A 15040-nucleotide genomic window follows, 5' to 3' on the forward strand; every position below is an offset into this window, starting at 1 on the left:
TCTTATTCTTCATAAAGATACTGTGTATGAAGATTATATTTACCAGCAGGGGAAGGATGGCTTATTTCAAAGAATAACTCTGTTTAAAGTTGATGTAATTTAAAGCACTATATGTAATTATTGTATAATGTATATGTGAGTAATAATTATTTGTAAGTATACAAAACTTTTATTCCAGAATTCCAAGGTATTTTATTTATGGTCCTGAGGCAGTCATAACTGTGTCATTTTATAGATAGATAAACTGAAGAGCAGGAAAAAGATTTGTTACTCTGCCGTGATGATGTTTGCAAATTACATCTGTGCATAGGTGCCTTGCTGTGGAGAGCTGACAGCCCGACTGTCAAAGAGGAGGAGAGAAGGACCTATTACTGTATTATCACCCCTGCCCTTCAGCAAGGGAAGTGAGGCACAGGTTGCGTAAAGGCCATCTGCAGGTCGCCTGGTACTTGCATGAGTGTACGCATTTATATGCATACCCATTTGTGGGTTTTTAGGTGTTTGTGTATAAATTGGCATGTGCAAACACTCATAGATTACTGTAGTGGCAAAAAAAATGGCAGCTTCCAAAATGGTAGAACACAGTTTACTCCCAGCTCTTCATGTCCCAGGTACAAGGTGTCATTGAATTGCATCTCTCATTATTATTATTATTATTTGTAGTTTTGAGAATAGTAGCAGGAGTTTTACTTGACAGTTACTTCTGTTATGGAATTTTTGTTTCTGAGTGATTTGTCTGTCACTGTAACCTTTGGAAGACTTGAATGCCTCATTTGTTTTGCTTCCTTTTATGACTGTATTAAAGGGCTTCCCAAGGTCTGGAGTTATGCAATTTATACATTCTGTATACTGTTTCTGATATACATCTGTTTGCTGTATGGCTACTTTGAATATAAATGCATCTGGTGAACATTTTTCTTATATTTATCTTCATATTTCTGAGAAAGAGTGGCAACTCCCAAGTGGCATACATGTGATGAAATTAACTTTATGAGAGAGACTGTTGCCTACTGTGTCTGCAAAAGCACAATATAGAGAGGGTATTTATAGAATCTGTTTGTCAGATACTGAAGCTACTGCTAATAATTAGTCAAAGATTTAGAGTCATAAGGATATTTCAAAACCAAAAAAAAGTGTTCCATATTATCTCGTTGTGCACTCTTGCCTATTGCAGCTAGATATTTTACTTAAATGCAATAATATGATGGATGGTTTATCTTGTAAATTACTGACCTCTAGTGTCCCATAACCTGTTTCTGCAAAACTTGAACACTTCTGAAATTCTCTCTTAGCAGCAAACATAACCCTCTGTTTTTGGAAACATCAACAAATGTTATAGCAGATTATTGATATATGTAACATGTACAGGAAGCTAGTCTCTGATAAATAGAGCACAGCAAGCTAGAGACATTAGGCAGTATCATTTAATATATCTTTGATATATATGAATATTTTTACAGCAATAACTGACATGGTTTTTAAAATTTGAAAAACTTAGATCTGAAGCAAAGCCTCACAGATTTTGAACTATTATTCTGGCTGTTCTCACAAGGCCCTTTTGTGAAGTATTGCTAGTGCTGAACACTGAAGAAAGCACAGGAGAAATAGAAATGAATTTAAAATTGAGTCTGTAACATGAGAAGATTAAATAGAAATGATGACAATTATGCTATCTTCAATGTTTCTGTCTTTTCCACTTATATTTAACTGCTAGTACATAGTAATTGGTAAAATATTTTTCTATTGATAACTCACTGCTCCCATTCCAAAAATTCAGAAGTCAGAATGAGAAAATAAGTTTTTTTTTTTTTAAATGATTTAGTAAAATGTAGAAAAAAATCTGCTTTGCCTTATTTAGTACTTCCCCCTCAAATGCTAATTTAATTAGCAGGTACTTTGTATCTTTGTATTGATTTCTGAATTAGATACATCCACTTAAAGTAGTTTAAAACTGTTATTAAAAAAAATGTTTTTGCTTGACAGTTTATAAGACAGCATTAGATTTTTCCAGTTCTAATGTTCTTGGTGCCATTTTGTTTAACAGGAAAAATATGTAGTATGATTACTGTATCTGACAACTTTTTCGTTGTGTGTCACCTTTTTCTCCCCTGCAGGTGAAGTACAAAGGAGCTGCTAAGAAAGACCTTTCCAACTCTCTTTATCAGCAGATGCCAGCCACAATTGACAGTGTGTTTGCAAAAGAATTAACTCAGCTTCAGAGCAAGGTGCAATTTTAAAATCATAAATATGATTTGTATATTAATTGTGGGACAGAATATAACCAATTTGTGCAATGCTTTTGAATGGATACTCGATCACCTTCTTGATTTATTAGGGTGGGTTTATCATCCAGAGTTTATCATCATAACTGCTTAACTTCAAGAACTACTCAATTCTAAAATGTTGACGATCTGACCCATTATGTTTACTAAATATAAGCTTAAAAATGGGCAGTCATCAGTCAAAAAAATCCATTAGCAACTCATAAATGCACTAAAGAATTACTGAATTCAGTGATGTTGCATTGTGTTTATGGAATATACAAATTGTATATAACAACTATTTCAACTTAAGTGTTGTGTTACATTTTAAAAATGTTTGAAGTGGAAAAAAAAATGAAAAAAAAAACCAAAAAACTTTACATTTAATGACTTTTAAAGTCACTCAATGGTAACAGGAAAATATTTCTGATGTCATTAATCATTCACACACCACCACTGACAACAAATTCCATAGAATTAAAAATATAAAATCAAGTGTATCTAACATAGCATAAAACATGCAATCAGTAAAATAGTAGTCCAGGGGCTTAAAAATGTAATACCCTTAAAGTAGGCAGAGGACCCTTAGCTTCCATTGATCTTGGTGGAATTTTGAGTATTAAGTATGTGTAATATGAATGAAGATGTAGATTTTGATTCTTATTCATGGCAGTTACAACTGATAGACCGTCATGGTTCTCATGCACCAAGCATCTCAATGTTGTTCTCATTCTGCCTTTCTCCTCTCTTAAACTATATATAGTTTAATACAGCAAGTCTGTGAAATGAACATATTCCTAAAACCATACTATTGATACTGACCTGGGGAACTATAGGCCTGTCAGCCTGACCTCGGTGCCACGAAAGGTGATGGAACAAGTCATCTTAAATGCAATCATGCAATTTATCTGGGACCAACAGGGGATAAGGTCCAGTCAGCATGGATTCATGAGGGGCAAGTCCTGCCTGACCAACCTCATCTCCTTCTCTGACCGGGTAGTCCGACAGGTGGATGAGGGAAAGCCTGTTGATGTAGTCTACCTAGACTTCAGCAAGGTCTTTGTCATGGTCTCCTATGGTATTCTTCTGGAGAAGCTGGCAGCCCATGGCTTGGACAGGTACACACTTTGCTGCGTTATAAACTGGCTGGACAGCTGGCCCCAGAGAGTGGTGGTGAACGGAGTGAAATCCAGCTGGCAACTGGTCACCAGTGGTGTTCCCCAGGGGTCGGTGTTGGGGCCCATCCTGTTTAACATCTTTGTTGATAACTTGGATGAGGGAATTGAGTGTACCCTCGGTAAGTTTGCAGATGACACCAAGCTGGGGGGAAGTGTTGATATGCTGGAGGGTAAGAAGGCCCTGCAGAGGGACCTGGACAGGATGGGTCAATGGGCAGAGGCCAGTGGGATGAGGTTCAGCATGGCTAAGTGCTGGGTCCTGCGCTTTGACCACAACAACCCCATGTGGTGCTACAGGCTTGGGGCAGAGTGGCTGGAAAGCTGTGCAGAGGAAAAGGATCTGGGGGTGCTAATTGATGCTCGCCTGAACATGAGCCGGCAGTATGCCCAGGTGGTCAAGAAGGCCAATGGCATCCTGGCTTGTACCAGCAATAGTGTAGCCAGCAGGACCAGGGAGGTGATTGTTCCCCTGTACACTGCTCTGGTGATGCCAGAGTACTTTGGGCCCCTCAGTACAGGAAGGACATCGAGGCCCTGGATTGTGCCCAGAGAAGGGCTACAAAGCTGGTGGAGGGCCTGGAACATGTCCAATGAGGAGCGGCTGAGGGAACTGGGGTTGTTTAGTCTGGAGAAGAGGAGGCTCAAAGGTGACCTTATTGCTCTCTACAACTACCTGAAAGGAAGATGTGGGGAGCTAGGGGTCGGCCTCTTCTTGCAGATAACTAGTGATAGGACTAGAGGGAATGGCCTCAAGTTGTGCCAGGGGAGGTTTAGGTTAGAAATTAGGAGACATTTCTTCTCAGAAAGAGTAGTCAGGCATTGGAACGGGTTGCCCAGGAAAGTGGTGGCGTCACTGTACCTGGTGGGGGGTGTTCAAGGAAACTGGTGTTTAGTGACATGGTTTAGTGGGTGATGGTTGGACCAGATGATCTTGGAGGTCTCTTCCAACCTTAATGATTCTATGATTCTATCTCAATATTCATTCTATTTAATATCTTTTTTTCCCCTAAACAAAGGAAAATATAACAAAAGAAAACACTGAAATCTCAGAACAGCTTGTAGAGGAATGATTACATTTAAAACAATGTTAAGGTTATAATAAGTAAACATAATAACATAAAGTATTTTACTTTTCATAGTTTGGAATGGAACATATACGTACGTATTGACTTTAAAGCAACACAGTAGCTGAAATAACATTACTGTCACATTTCATTGTAAAGTGAATGATTAGAAGAATTACAGTAGAAATAAACTGGGAATTAAACTTTTATAACATTTTAAAACAGCTTGATTTATAACACATTAGTTTACTAGTTTGTGACAGGATTTACTCCTGGATTAATTCCAAATGAGTACATTCTACTTTAGTTTACGCAAATGAGGTTAATTAACATCAGTGATGTGGCAGAAAAGATAAATAACTGAGACTGAAAATGAAAGTATTTGATTCATGGAAAAAACTTATAAGGAATAGACCAACATTTTCATTTGATATATTTGAAGCTTTTCTACAATCATCCAACAGTCACAGAGAAACAAATATGCATATAGGATGAGTTATATTAAAGTAGAACTTTTTCCTGTAAAATTCATTCCATCCCTGTAGGAATAGATGCATTATAAATCATAATCTACCATAAAACTTAAAGATACGCTGACACATTTTTCCAACTTGTGGTTATAGTTGCAATGGACCTGAATTTAATGCTACTTTGAGAGAGATCCTAGGGGATTTTCTAGTGGAAAATCTTCTCTACAGTAGTCAAATCTAATCCATATTGTGCCTATCACTGCGGTACCTAAGTAGCTAATACAAGGATTTCAAATTTCATCTGGGTCAGGATATCGTAGAGAGGATTTCTGCTGCACCCTTCTTGCCAGGAGTGTAGATTTACAGGTCACTGATTCAGCAAGGGGAGACCAAGAGTACCCCACAGGGAGCAGAGGGAGCACAGCACTGGTTGGCCTCCATGACAGCCCTCTTGCAACAAGGCCCCTACAAGCCCAGAACTGCAGTCTCTTTCTCAGTTGTAATGAGCAGATTTTAAATAGGTGCTTATTTCCTGAGATGAGAAAAATGTGACTGTGTGTCCTCCTTCCCATTCCTGTTAGAACAAGTTTACACCTTTGACTCCTTCTTCATTCTCCTTGGATGCAAGGCTGGGCTTGAGTGCCTTTGTATCCAGACATCACAGGTGCTCTCTCGCTCTGTGGTACCATGTTCTTGGCAGGGCCTGTGGCCTCATCTGCCAAGCAGGTGTGCCAGGACTTGGGGATGACAGAGCAGAAGAAAGAGAACACCACTGACTCCCCTGCTGCTGCCTGCTGGCATGGGACTGCAGATGCTGCTCCGCTTCTGCCCCGTGACTTCCTACACAGATGTGTGCTTGGCAAATGGTCTCTCTTGTGGATGTTTGGCCCTGAAATGGTGCTGCAGTACCGCCACTGCCCAGCAGCTCCATTTTCAGCCTACCCCGATCTAGGCCAATTTATGAATTTTATACACTATTTCAGATCACACTGATGATTCAGGCACTTAGGGGCAACCAGGGAAACTTCCTTTTTTTTCTGACAAGAGGTTATGCCCTGCCTGCAGCTGCTCTTTGCTGTTGTCTCCAAAACAGGTTGCTGTAGCACCACTTGTGTAGCAATTGCCATTGACATCAGCAGAGAGAGGACTTCATTCTGTGGGACTGCAGCCATACAGTGTGAACCAATGCTTGCAGGACCTTACCATAGGGAGAGTACATTGCCCTGGTAGCTCTGTTTTTTCTCCTGAGGAGCTTTCTCCCCATGTTTGCTGTATGGATTCATTCTTAGTTCCTTTTTCAAGATGTACAGGAAAGACTAAAACAAGACAGCCTCTGCTGACTTTTATGTAAAGCCCATGTTTGCTCTTCTGTGTTTTACATAAAGCTGGCATGAGGATAGGAAAAAATATTCATAGAGAAGGAAACCCATGCAGATTTTGGACAAAAAATAATGACACTACTTATGGGAAAAGTGTTTCAGGAGAATGAGAAGGAAGTTTTATAGCCCCACATACTTGGGTGGCTTTTATCGGTTTCATGCTTTCCCTTAACAGAGAAAATTTGACTGTAATAATCTAAATGGCTTTCTTGAGGGTGAGATTTTCCTCCCTCTCTCTTTTTTTCATAGCTATTCCCAGGGTAAGCCAGAGAGAGAATCTTTCTCCCCATGCATGAGTTCACCTTCCTTGCCAGCCTGCAAAACTCTCACCCCAATTTCCCTGTTCTCTGAAAAAAAAAAAAAAAAGCCAAAAAAAAAAAAAGACTCTTCTTGATTTTCCTGAGAGGAAACTGACATTTTCTAGAAAAATTGCAACCTTCCTGTGGAAAATATTTCTGAAGAAAATTTTCAGACCAACGCTAGCTTTGTGTCAATTGTTTCTCCTGTCTGAACACCAGTATACTGAGTTCTTCCTGGATTTTTTTTTATGAGTTGTCACAAACAATGATAAAAATATTTAACATTGCTTGGGAGGGAAAAAAATATTGAAAAAAAAAAAAAGGTGTGTTTCATCATTTTATTTCTGCCATAAGAAGAGATTGCAGTGTTTTTCTTATCTGAAAGAGCAGTAATCTAACGCAAACTGAAGGCAGTTTAATTTTCCTTTGCACAGTGCAATATCTCAAATAGTAATGATATGTCAATGCTCAATAGCATTTTCTGTTTGTTTTTAAAGATGATAAACCAAATGAATCTTAAGGAATATTTTCAGCTTCTTACTTGTGGACAGATTCCTTCTTTTATGTTCAAATGTACTTTTTTTTTAGTATGATAAAGCTGTTTTTATGGTTTACTTCATCATTTACAATCATATTGTGTTACAACCACATATGGTGAGTCAGAGTTAAGTTAAAAGAGCATAAAACCTTCCTTAATTCACCTTTGTATTCGCACACTGGTGTGCAAGAGAGAGAAGGAAAATAAAAAATGAGTAGTTACAAATCAGTTCAAACTGAAGTCATACCTAAATAATGGAATTACTGGAATTATTAAATGTACCACTCCAGAGCAGAGGTTACATGAGTGACCTGTTATTGATCTCTGTGGAGTACTTTTTCATATGTGTATTTGATAAATAAAATGTCAAGCCTGGAAACTCAGTATGAAATGTGAAATAAATAGTAACGTAAAACAGTAGTTCTAAGAATATTGATGAAGTAATCCTCATAAATATTTTTGCATATTTGCTTGGAACCGATTTACAAATTTGGGAATGTTTCTGCACAACTGTCCAAGACTAAACTAGACAGTTATTTAATTTGGCAGAATCTGTGATTCTTTCAAAGTTCCAAAGTCAGTTAATAAGATTAGTGTGAAAAGATTAGGAGGGATGTGGCTGTGAAATAGTGAATCAGGTGTTCCTACATTAAGCTAAAGAAACAGACTTATTTTTCCAAGATAGTAGAAAGTCGATTGCAATTTCTGTTAGTTTTCTTGTGGAGGGAGTTGATTGCTTTTGATTTTTGAAGTCTTGGTTTCATAGTTCATACACCAACATAAAAATATAGATGTTGAACAAGCAACGTGACAATGTATTGCAGTATCTGTAAATTACAGAATTTCAGAAACAAAACGTCTGGGTTGGCTTCTCAGAATGGGCAGCATCTTAAAAGTGACCATTTGAAATGTGGAAAGTAGCAAAAACATTTTCGTGGCATATATTTATATTGTTACTATACTTTTGCAGCTGATCATTCATTTGTGATTCTTCCATCTTGTTAAGGATCATTTACTTTGCCAGTTGCAAAACGTAATTGATATAGGGAGGTTATAGACATTTTGTTTGTTTCAATTTAAGTTGTATGTCTTTCCCCAGAGACCTGATCGTGTTGGATTTGCACTGTGTAAGGAGATGGCACATTTTAAGCTTCCTAATTTGATACTTTCACTTGTATAGTAGCAGTGTAAATTAAACTCAAACAAATAACAAAAAACAAAAAACCAACAACCAGCTAACCAACCAAAAACAAACAAACCAACAAACAAAACAAAACAAAAAACTAAAAATACCACCAAGCAACCCTTTTTGTCTTAATCTCTTGGTATATATATCATCTTGTAATCTGAGATAGAGCAGATACTAATATATTGCCTCGGGCACCCTGATCTGTGACTCAGATGCAATCTTGCAGCCTTAAACATAAACAGATATGACATTTTCTCACAGTTCTAGTATCCTGTCCTAAAAGAGTGCAAATCACCACAATTAAGACTTCCCCGTCTCAAAACTTTCACAGTATTCTTTTATTGCTACTGAGGATTTTAGTTTCAAATCCTCCTCCTCCTGATCAGTTTTCAATCTTATTTAGTAATTGCTGTTTTCTTGGGGATTATTTTAATGCTTGCTCCTGAGAGCTCTATTAGAAAATGAATTTTCTCGCTGCTTGCTGCTTCTTCAGGCATCTAAACCTGGAGAATTTTCTTAATGTAAGCCTAAAAGCTTATGACAAGTCTAAGTGCAACATCAGCTTTTCAGGCAGTTCCACTATGTGAGTGTGTGTGTATGTAAGCATAGCAGAGTACAGTACAGGGATATCTGGATGAATGCCCAACACTGAGCTCAGTTTCTATTGTAAAACTAAATTTGTTTATAAACTCACAATCCAATTCAATTTTCCTTTACCATGATGACAATTGAATGTAAATATTATTTTTCTTTGTGAACCTGGGGGCTAGTCCAAATGTGTATTATGCTAGTAATTTCCTAACAGTGGAGGAAATTGATGTTTGAGCTATGAGTATTTCATGTAAACCTGTTCACTTACAAGGCATGCACAAAATCCTGTTTTTTTTTTTTTTTTTCCTGAACACAGGAAAAAATGAAACCTGAGTAAATACTTATTTAGCTGATAGATTCAAGTATGTTTTAAGGAAAAAAAAAGTTTTCCCTTATGCTATTCTCTGGGCTGTCTTCTCACCTTGTTAAGGTTAATATTCTGTTTCTGTGTGTGTATATTTATTTTCTTCCTCCTGCCTACTCATACCTCTGTTGCAATAGTAGACTTAGAGAAATCTCTCTGCTGACTGTGCCTCATGTGTCTCTGTTTTGGGCAGAAGCTGCTATTGTTTTAGGGTTCTGGTTCCATTAAGGAGCTTAATAATTTATTACATTTCTTCCTGAATACAGGCACACTACAGTGGTAGGTTTAGTCCAGCTCATGATATTATACCTCCTCTACTGAGGTCACTACAGTATGATGTTGGTTTTTTTTTCAGGTACTGTATAAACAAAAATATGATGCTGAGAAAGGAACTTCAGATTATGCACATATGAAGGAGCCTCCGGATATTAAGCATGCCATGGAAGTCAATAAACACCAGAGTGATGTAAGTACTCCCACATCTGAAATCAGTTGATTTGTTTTGAGTAGATACATCTAGTGTAGCTAACTGTTATGAGCTGAGCATGGAATATTTTCATATTTCATTAGTTCGTTTTTCTTAGTTAGTTATATTATATTTTCTTAGTTAGTTATATACATATTTCATTAGTTCGTTAACCTTCAAAGTTATGATCAATTTCTATTCTGCTTACGCAACAAAGTCAAGGCAGGTAAGTATATGATTTTATGACTCTCTTGTTTCTCAGACAAATGGGACATTTTTTTGCTTCTAATAATATAGAAAATTAAGCTTAGGTGTTCATTTTGAATTATCTTAAATTTACCCTATCTTCCATACTGAGAGTGTAACAAACACTCATAGGTTATGCAGGCTGAAAGCTAAATGTCAATGTTAGATGTATGTCCATGTGTGCAGAACCTTGACAGCTGGCTGCTGATTAAAAGGCTGCTGGAAAACTTCAGGGGAGCATTAGGTTTGAAGAATAACTTTTTCTTCTGCTGGGAAATACCTGAGCTGGAACTCCCAGAAGTGATTTGCAACCTGCCTTGATTACAGAATTCCCTCTTCCTGTCAAATTCTGGCCATCTCTGCTGCTAGAAGCATCAGGATATCAGACTGACAGAGGATGTGAGCTGGGAATGTGAACTTCCCTCCATATAAGCATGAGTTTGTTTTTACCTAACCCTAGGAATGATTTCAGACTATTAGGGAAGGAAATAATGTTGGGAAGAGAGGCGGGAATCCCTCTCAGAGTAGTTAGTGGGACCAAGAGGAATGTGAGACTAGTTTTGGAATCAAATTCATCATGGTCTGTGGATTAGTGTGCTAGTGCAAAACCCATTCCCTTTCTACAGCTGTACATCACCTGCTAACAGAAGGAGAGCAGGGTACAGATGTGAGAGTAAATTAAGTTCAGTTGTTTCATCTTCTTTCACCCTTAAAACAAGCAAAAAAGGAAATGAAGGCAAACACAGGAGGGAAGGATATTGTGATAAATGAGAACTTTTAACAGCATGTTAAAAATAATGAAAATACATGATGGAAGGTGTTTTCAGCCTGAACAAGCTTAAAAAATGTAAGCAAACAAAACCTCCAAATCCAACATAAAACTCTAACCAGTTAGTTTCATCTGTTTAAGAAGAGATTCTTTCTGGATGCTCACAGGGAGCTTTAGTGCAATGGGGATATATCTGTATCATGCATAAAGTTATGTAAGTCCAGTTATTGTTCATCAGACTTACACAACTCCTGTGGGTAATTGAGCACCATGCTGAATATAGGCTATGGATTTCTTGCTTTACAAGTAAAGGTTTAATTAAGAGCTGTGTGAGTTTTCATCTGTAAGTCAGAGTATGGTGTAACAAGCATCCCAAATATGGAGTATTTGTCTTTTAGAATGTAGGCTATTTGTAGAGTCACAGTTTTGAAAGTGCAGTGTAAAAAGAGGGAAACTGCTGAGGGAATAGAAGGACAAAGCTCTTTTATCCACCACTCAATACAGTATACCTATGGGAGCAGAATGCGTGTTTACCTACAATGGTCTGCCAACTCAATTCAACCTTTACAAGCAGGGTTTACATCTAATAGGATTAGGATGTGTTTAAGACTATTTACTCAGCCTTAAAATAAGGCTGACATTTATACTCAACTCTGTGAAATGTGCAATTTCCTTTAAAAATTAAGACTGTATTCAACTTACAATACATTTGTGCTGACATTTTGAAACTGTCATGTGCTGTAGGCCTTCACACCACTTTGAATATCATTAACATGCTGTATAAGCGTGGGTTGAAGCTGCATAATAGGGAAATACTGTAAAATCTCCTGAACAACGTGATCATGTATAAGAAAAACATTTTTCTCTTCTTCATTCTTCCACTGAAGAAAATTGCTCTCAAAAGAACAAAAGTGACTTTTTTAATGATAGGGAATTTACTTGAAAAATAATTTAGATACTACACAATGCTTTAGTGAAAGCATGTTTATCCAAACCAGAGTACTTTTATCTATAAACCATGTTTTTGTTTTGTGAAGTGAATATTAATTATGTGACTTGGGCATGCAAAACCATTTGGAGAACCATGAAGAAGGGACCATCAGCCTTCTTTGTGCTTGGCTGATGTCATTTGTCTCTTCTGGAAATTTCCAAACTTGGGACCGACATTAGGTGGTGTTGTGTAGAAAACTGTCCGGTCACAAAATAGTAATTCACCTTATGTGTAGCTGAGGATCAAATGGATGGAAGAAAGAAAGAAATTGAACAGTGAAATGACATTACATTTAGGTTTCTGAAGAAAGGAAAGTACTTGCTGGGTTTTGCCTGGGTAGAAGCTGCACACAACATTCGGTGAATATAGTCAAAGCTGCAGATCCCATTTTTTTTTCTGTTCTGTGACCTGGTCCATCACTGAGCATTATGAATAGCAAAACAGTATTATTTATTTATATAGCAGTTTATATATAGTGTTGTTAAAATTACTGATTTTCCTGGCAGTGTTACCCTGTATGAAATAACTAACCGGTGGTGTTCCAATTTTACAAACAGCAAAACAGAATCATCTATGGGCATTTAAAAAGTAGTTTGCAGTTCTGAGGTTGGAACCACATATATATGTATGGTCTTTGCAGTCCAAATGATGTCAGAGGCAGTAATTTTAAATGTTCTGTTGACCTTTATATTTGAATACTTAAGAAGCCTGTATTGTCTTTAGAAGTACACTTTTTCCATATTTGAGATATTGCACAGTCACAATCCCCACCCCCCCACCCCAAAAATACATTCTTTCTGATAAGACCAAATCAGCAGATCTTAAACTTGATGTGCTTAAGCACCATCAATACCAAGATGTCGACGTCTGTTTTGATGCAGATCATGTTAAAGTCAAGCTTCTCCTGGATCTCTGTTCTGCATTTGCATTAGAAAAATCACCTTTCACTGACCAACTTTCTGCTGACAGTGGTTGTCAACAGCAGGTCCCCCTGGACCACTTCCAAGTGGTGCTGAAAATGGTGTGTTTACTCCTGATGTAATTGGGACCAATCAATTTTCAAGCCCATTACTGGAAAGGATGACTGCATCAATCTGTAATGGGCCAGAAATGTGTTTGTCTCTTCTACATGAGCCGGGAAACAGTTTTCAACACCATTTGAGCGGGGATCAGAAAAGCTGTTGCCAATGATGATTGTCACCAGTTAGTCATTTTCTTAGTGTTGATGGACCCCAAAGTGAGAGAGAAGGGTGCAGAGACACAGATGACAGACCATTAGTAAGTGGACTTGCATCTATTTGAAAATACTAAGCAGGGACAAACAGTAAGAGACAAATTATTTTACAGGCAGGTGTGCCCAACTCCTTGCTGACTTCTGTGTGTATGTATTTCAAGAGGGCAAAATGTGTCCCTATCTACTTGTGCATATATTGATAATTTGATAAATATAGATTGGAGTAGCTTTGGAATTGGAATAGACAAAAGATTGCAAGAAAGGTCTTAGTCAATTAAGCTTAGGTGTGCTTGGTTTTAGCAGAAGTTCCCATTTGTTGATTGACAATTTGAGATGTTTTGCAGCCTTGTTCAAAATCTGTTTCTTGTGCAACGTTGTAGTGCATCCCAATGAACTGGTGCCACCATGAAAGGTGAAGTGCCTTCAGGACCATTAGCTGGAGTAAATACACCAGCATGTTTATCCTAAGTGGACCTTATGCCTTTTCAGAAGAGCTGGAGCTTTGGCCCTATTAAAATTAGTCTGCTAATTATAAGCAGGCCCTGAATATTTTCCACGCTTTGCAAAAAATAATGGTAGTTCAGAGTGTGTAATCAAATTTGGGATTAAAGATGTGAAATGGCTTTTGTTCATTAGTTCTATGGATGCTTTAAAAAAAATCACTTTTTATTGTAATTTCAAAATAGGTAGAAAAAATTAGTGTAGAAAAACACTTTAAATCTAGTTGGTGTTTGTAATTTAGTACTTGCGTCTTCAAAACTAGAGATGACAGAAGTCTTTTCCTTTTTGTCCCTACTTCTTTCTTGCTCAGTTTTCCCACTGGTCTCCATTTAGGTCATTCCCCACTGCTCTTACATTGTCAGCGTATTAGTTACTTTTTCCTGTACGTTGGCCAGTTTGAGCAGATGTTTCGCAGACTTGTAGTCCTCACAAAAGGGAGCAATTCTGGAGCATCTAGTGATGGTTTTGGTAGAACTTGTGCATCCCCTTGAAGTGAAGATTGAGTAAGGGCATTGTGTTATGCCTGGAGGTGCTAGTCAGGGTCTGAGCCTCTAGCTAATTGTTTGTTCAGGGGCTGAACAAACCCAGGAGAAAAGATAGCCCCTTCCCTGGGTGTTTCTTCTATTTCCTTTCCTGCTGCTTTCCTTTATTTTTCGCTCGACCAGGCTACTTTTTCTCTTTTCCCCTCTCATAGGCTTCTCCACCTCCCATCTTCTTGGTATCTATGGGTATACACACCATGCTGGCTGCTTTGTCCTTTCTACATCTGTTCCCCTGCTCTCATGGAATAGCTTTCCTTTTACTGTTCTAACATAGCACTATAAAAAAAAAAAATCACTAGATGGAACAGAATAGCAGCTGTGTAATAGAGGCCAGCGCACTGTCCCAATGGGAAAGGGTCAGCATCCAGGGATTGAGGTTATTCAGGAAATGGGAAACATATTTTTTCTTTCTTTGGCCTACCTCTGACAAACTACTGTTCTGCTGCATAACATTTTTATTCTCACCGGAGTATGACAAGCTGCAGAATGGAGCAAATATATATTGCAGACATTTGTAAAATGTTAGATGACTTTCCCTCAGACATAAGTAATAGGTATACTGGTTTAGGTGCAGGAAGAATAATAATTCACTCAGGGAAAGCTATAGCAATTGGCCTTGCATCTAATATAATTGAAAATGGTGAAATATAAAGGACTGTCACTGTCTTATTCCTCCCCACCCCTCCTGAAATTAACCACAATCCATTATTTCATGTACTATATGATCATGTCATTTGGGAGCAATAAGTGACCACATTTCCTCAACTTTATCACCACTATTCTTGATTCTCTGTTGTTAAATTCACTCCATTCCTAATTTCTTTTTTGAGCACATATGCTGGCCTTTAATTTGCAATTTACATGGATGATAGGGTGCTATTCAGAAACCTGTTTCTGCTGCCTCTGTGGTTTTCACCTCACCTCATGTGGTCATTAGGATGAACAGCATATAATTAAC

At 37.8% G+C, this 15040-nt stretch overlaps 1 protein-coding gene across 3 annotated transcripts in view; it reads left to right on the plus strand.

Annotated features, from left to right (window-relative positions):
- NEBL (nebulette) overlaps positions 1–15040 on the plus strand; it is a 257642-nt gene that overhangs the window by 170430 nt on the left and 72172 nt on the right. The window contains exons 4-5 of one of the 3 annotated variants that reach the window (XM_035545547.1): positions 2115–2225; positions 9689–9799. The exons of the other annotated variants lie outside the window; for them this stretch is intronic. Coding sequence (XP_035401440.1) covers positions 2115–2225; positions 9689–9799 — 222 coding nt within the window. The remainder of the gene's footprint in view (positions 1–2114; positions 2226–9688; positions 9800–15040) is intronic. 3 annotated transcript variants of the gene reach the window in all.

Source organism: Cygnus atratus, chromosome 2 (assembly GCF_013377495.2).
Source record: "Cygnus atratus isolate AKBS03 ecotype Queensland, Australia chromosome 2, CAtr_DNAZoo_HiC_assembly, whole genome shotgun sequence".
Lineage (NCBI taxonomy): Eukaryota > Metazoa > Chordata > Aves > Anseriformes > Anatidae > Cygnus > Cygnus atratus.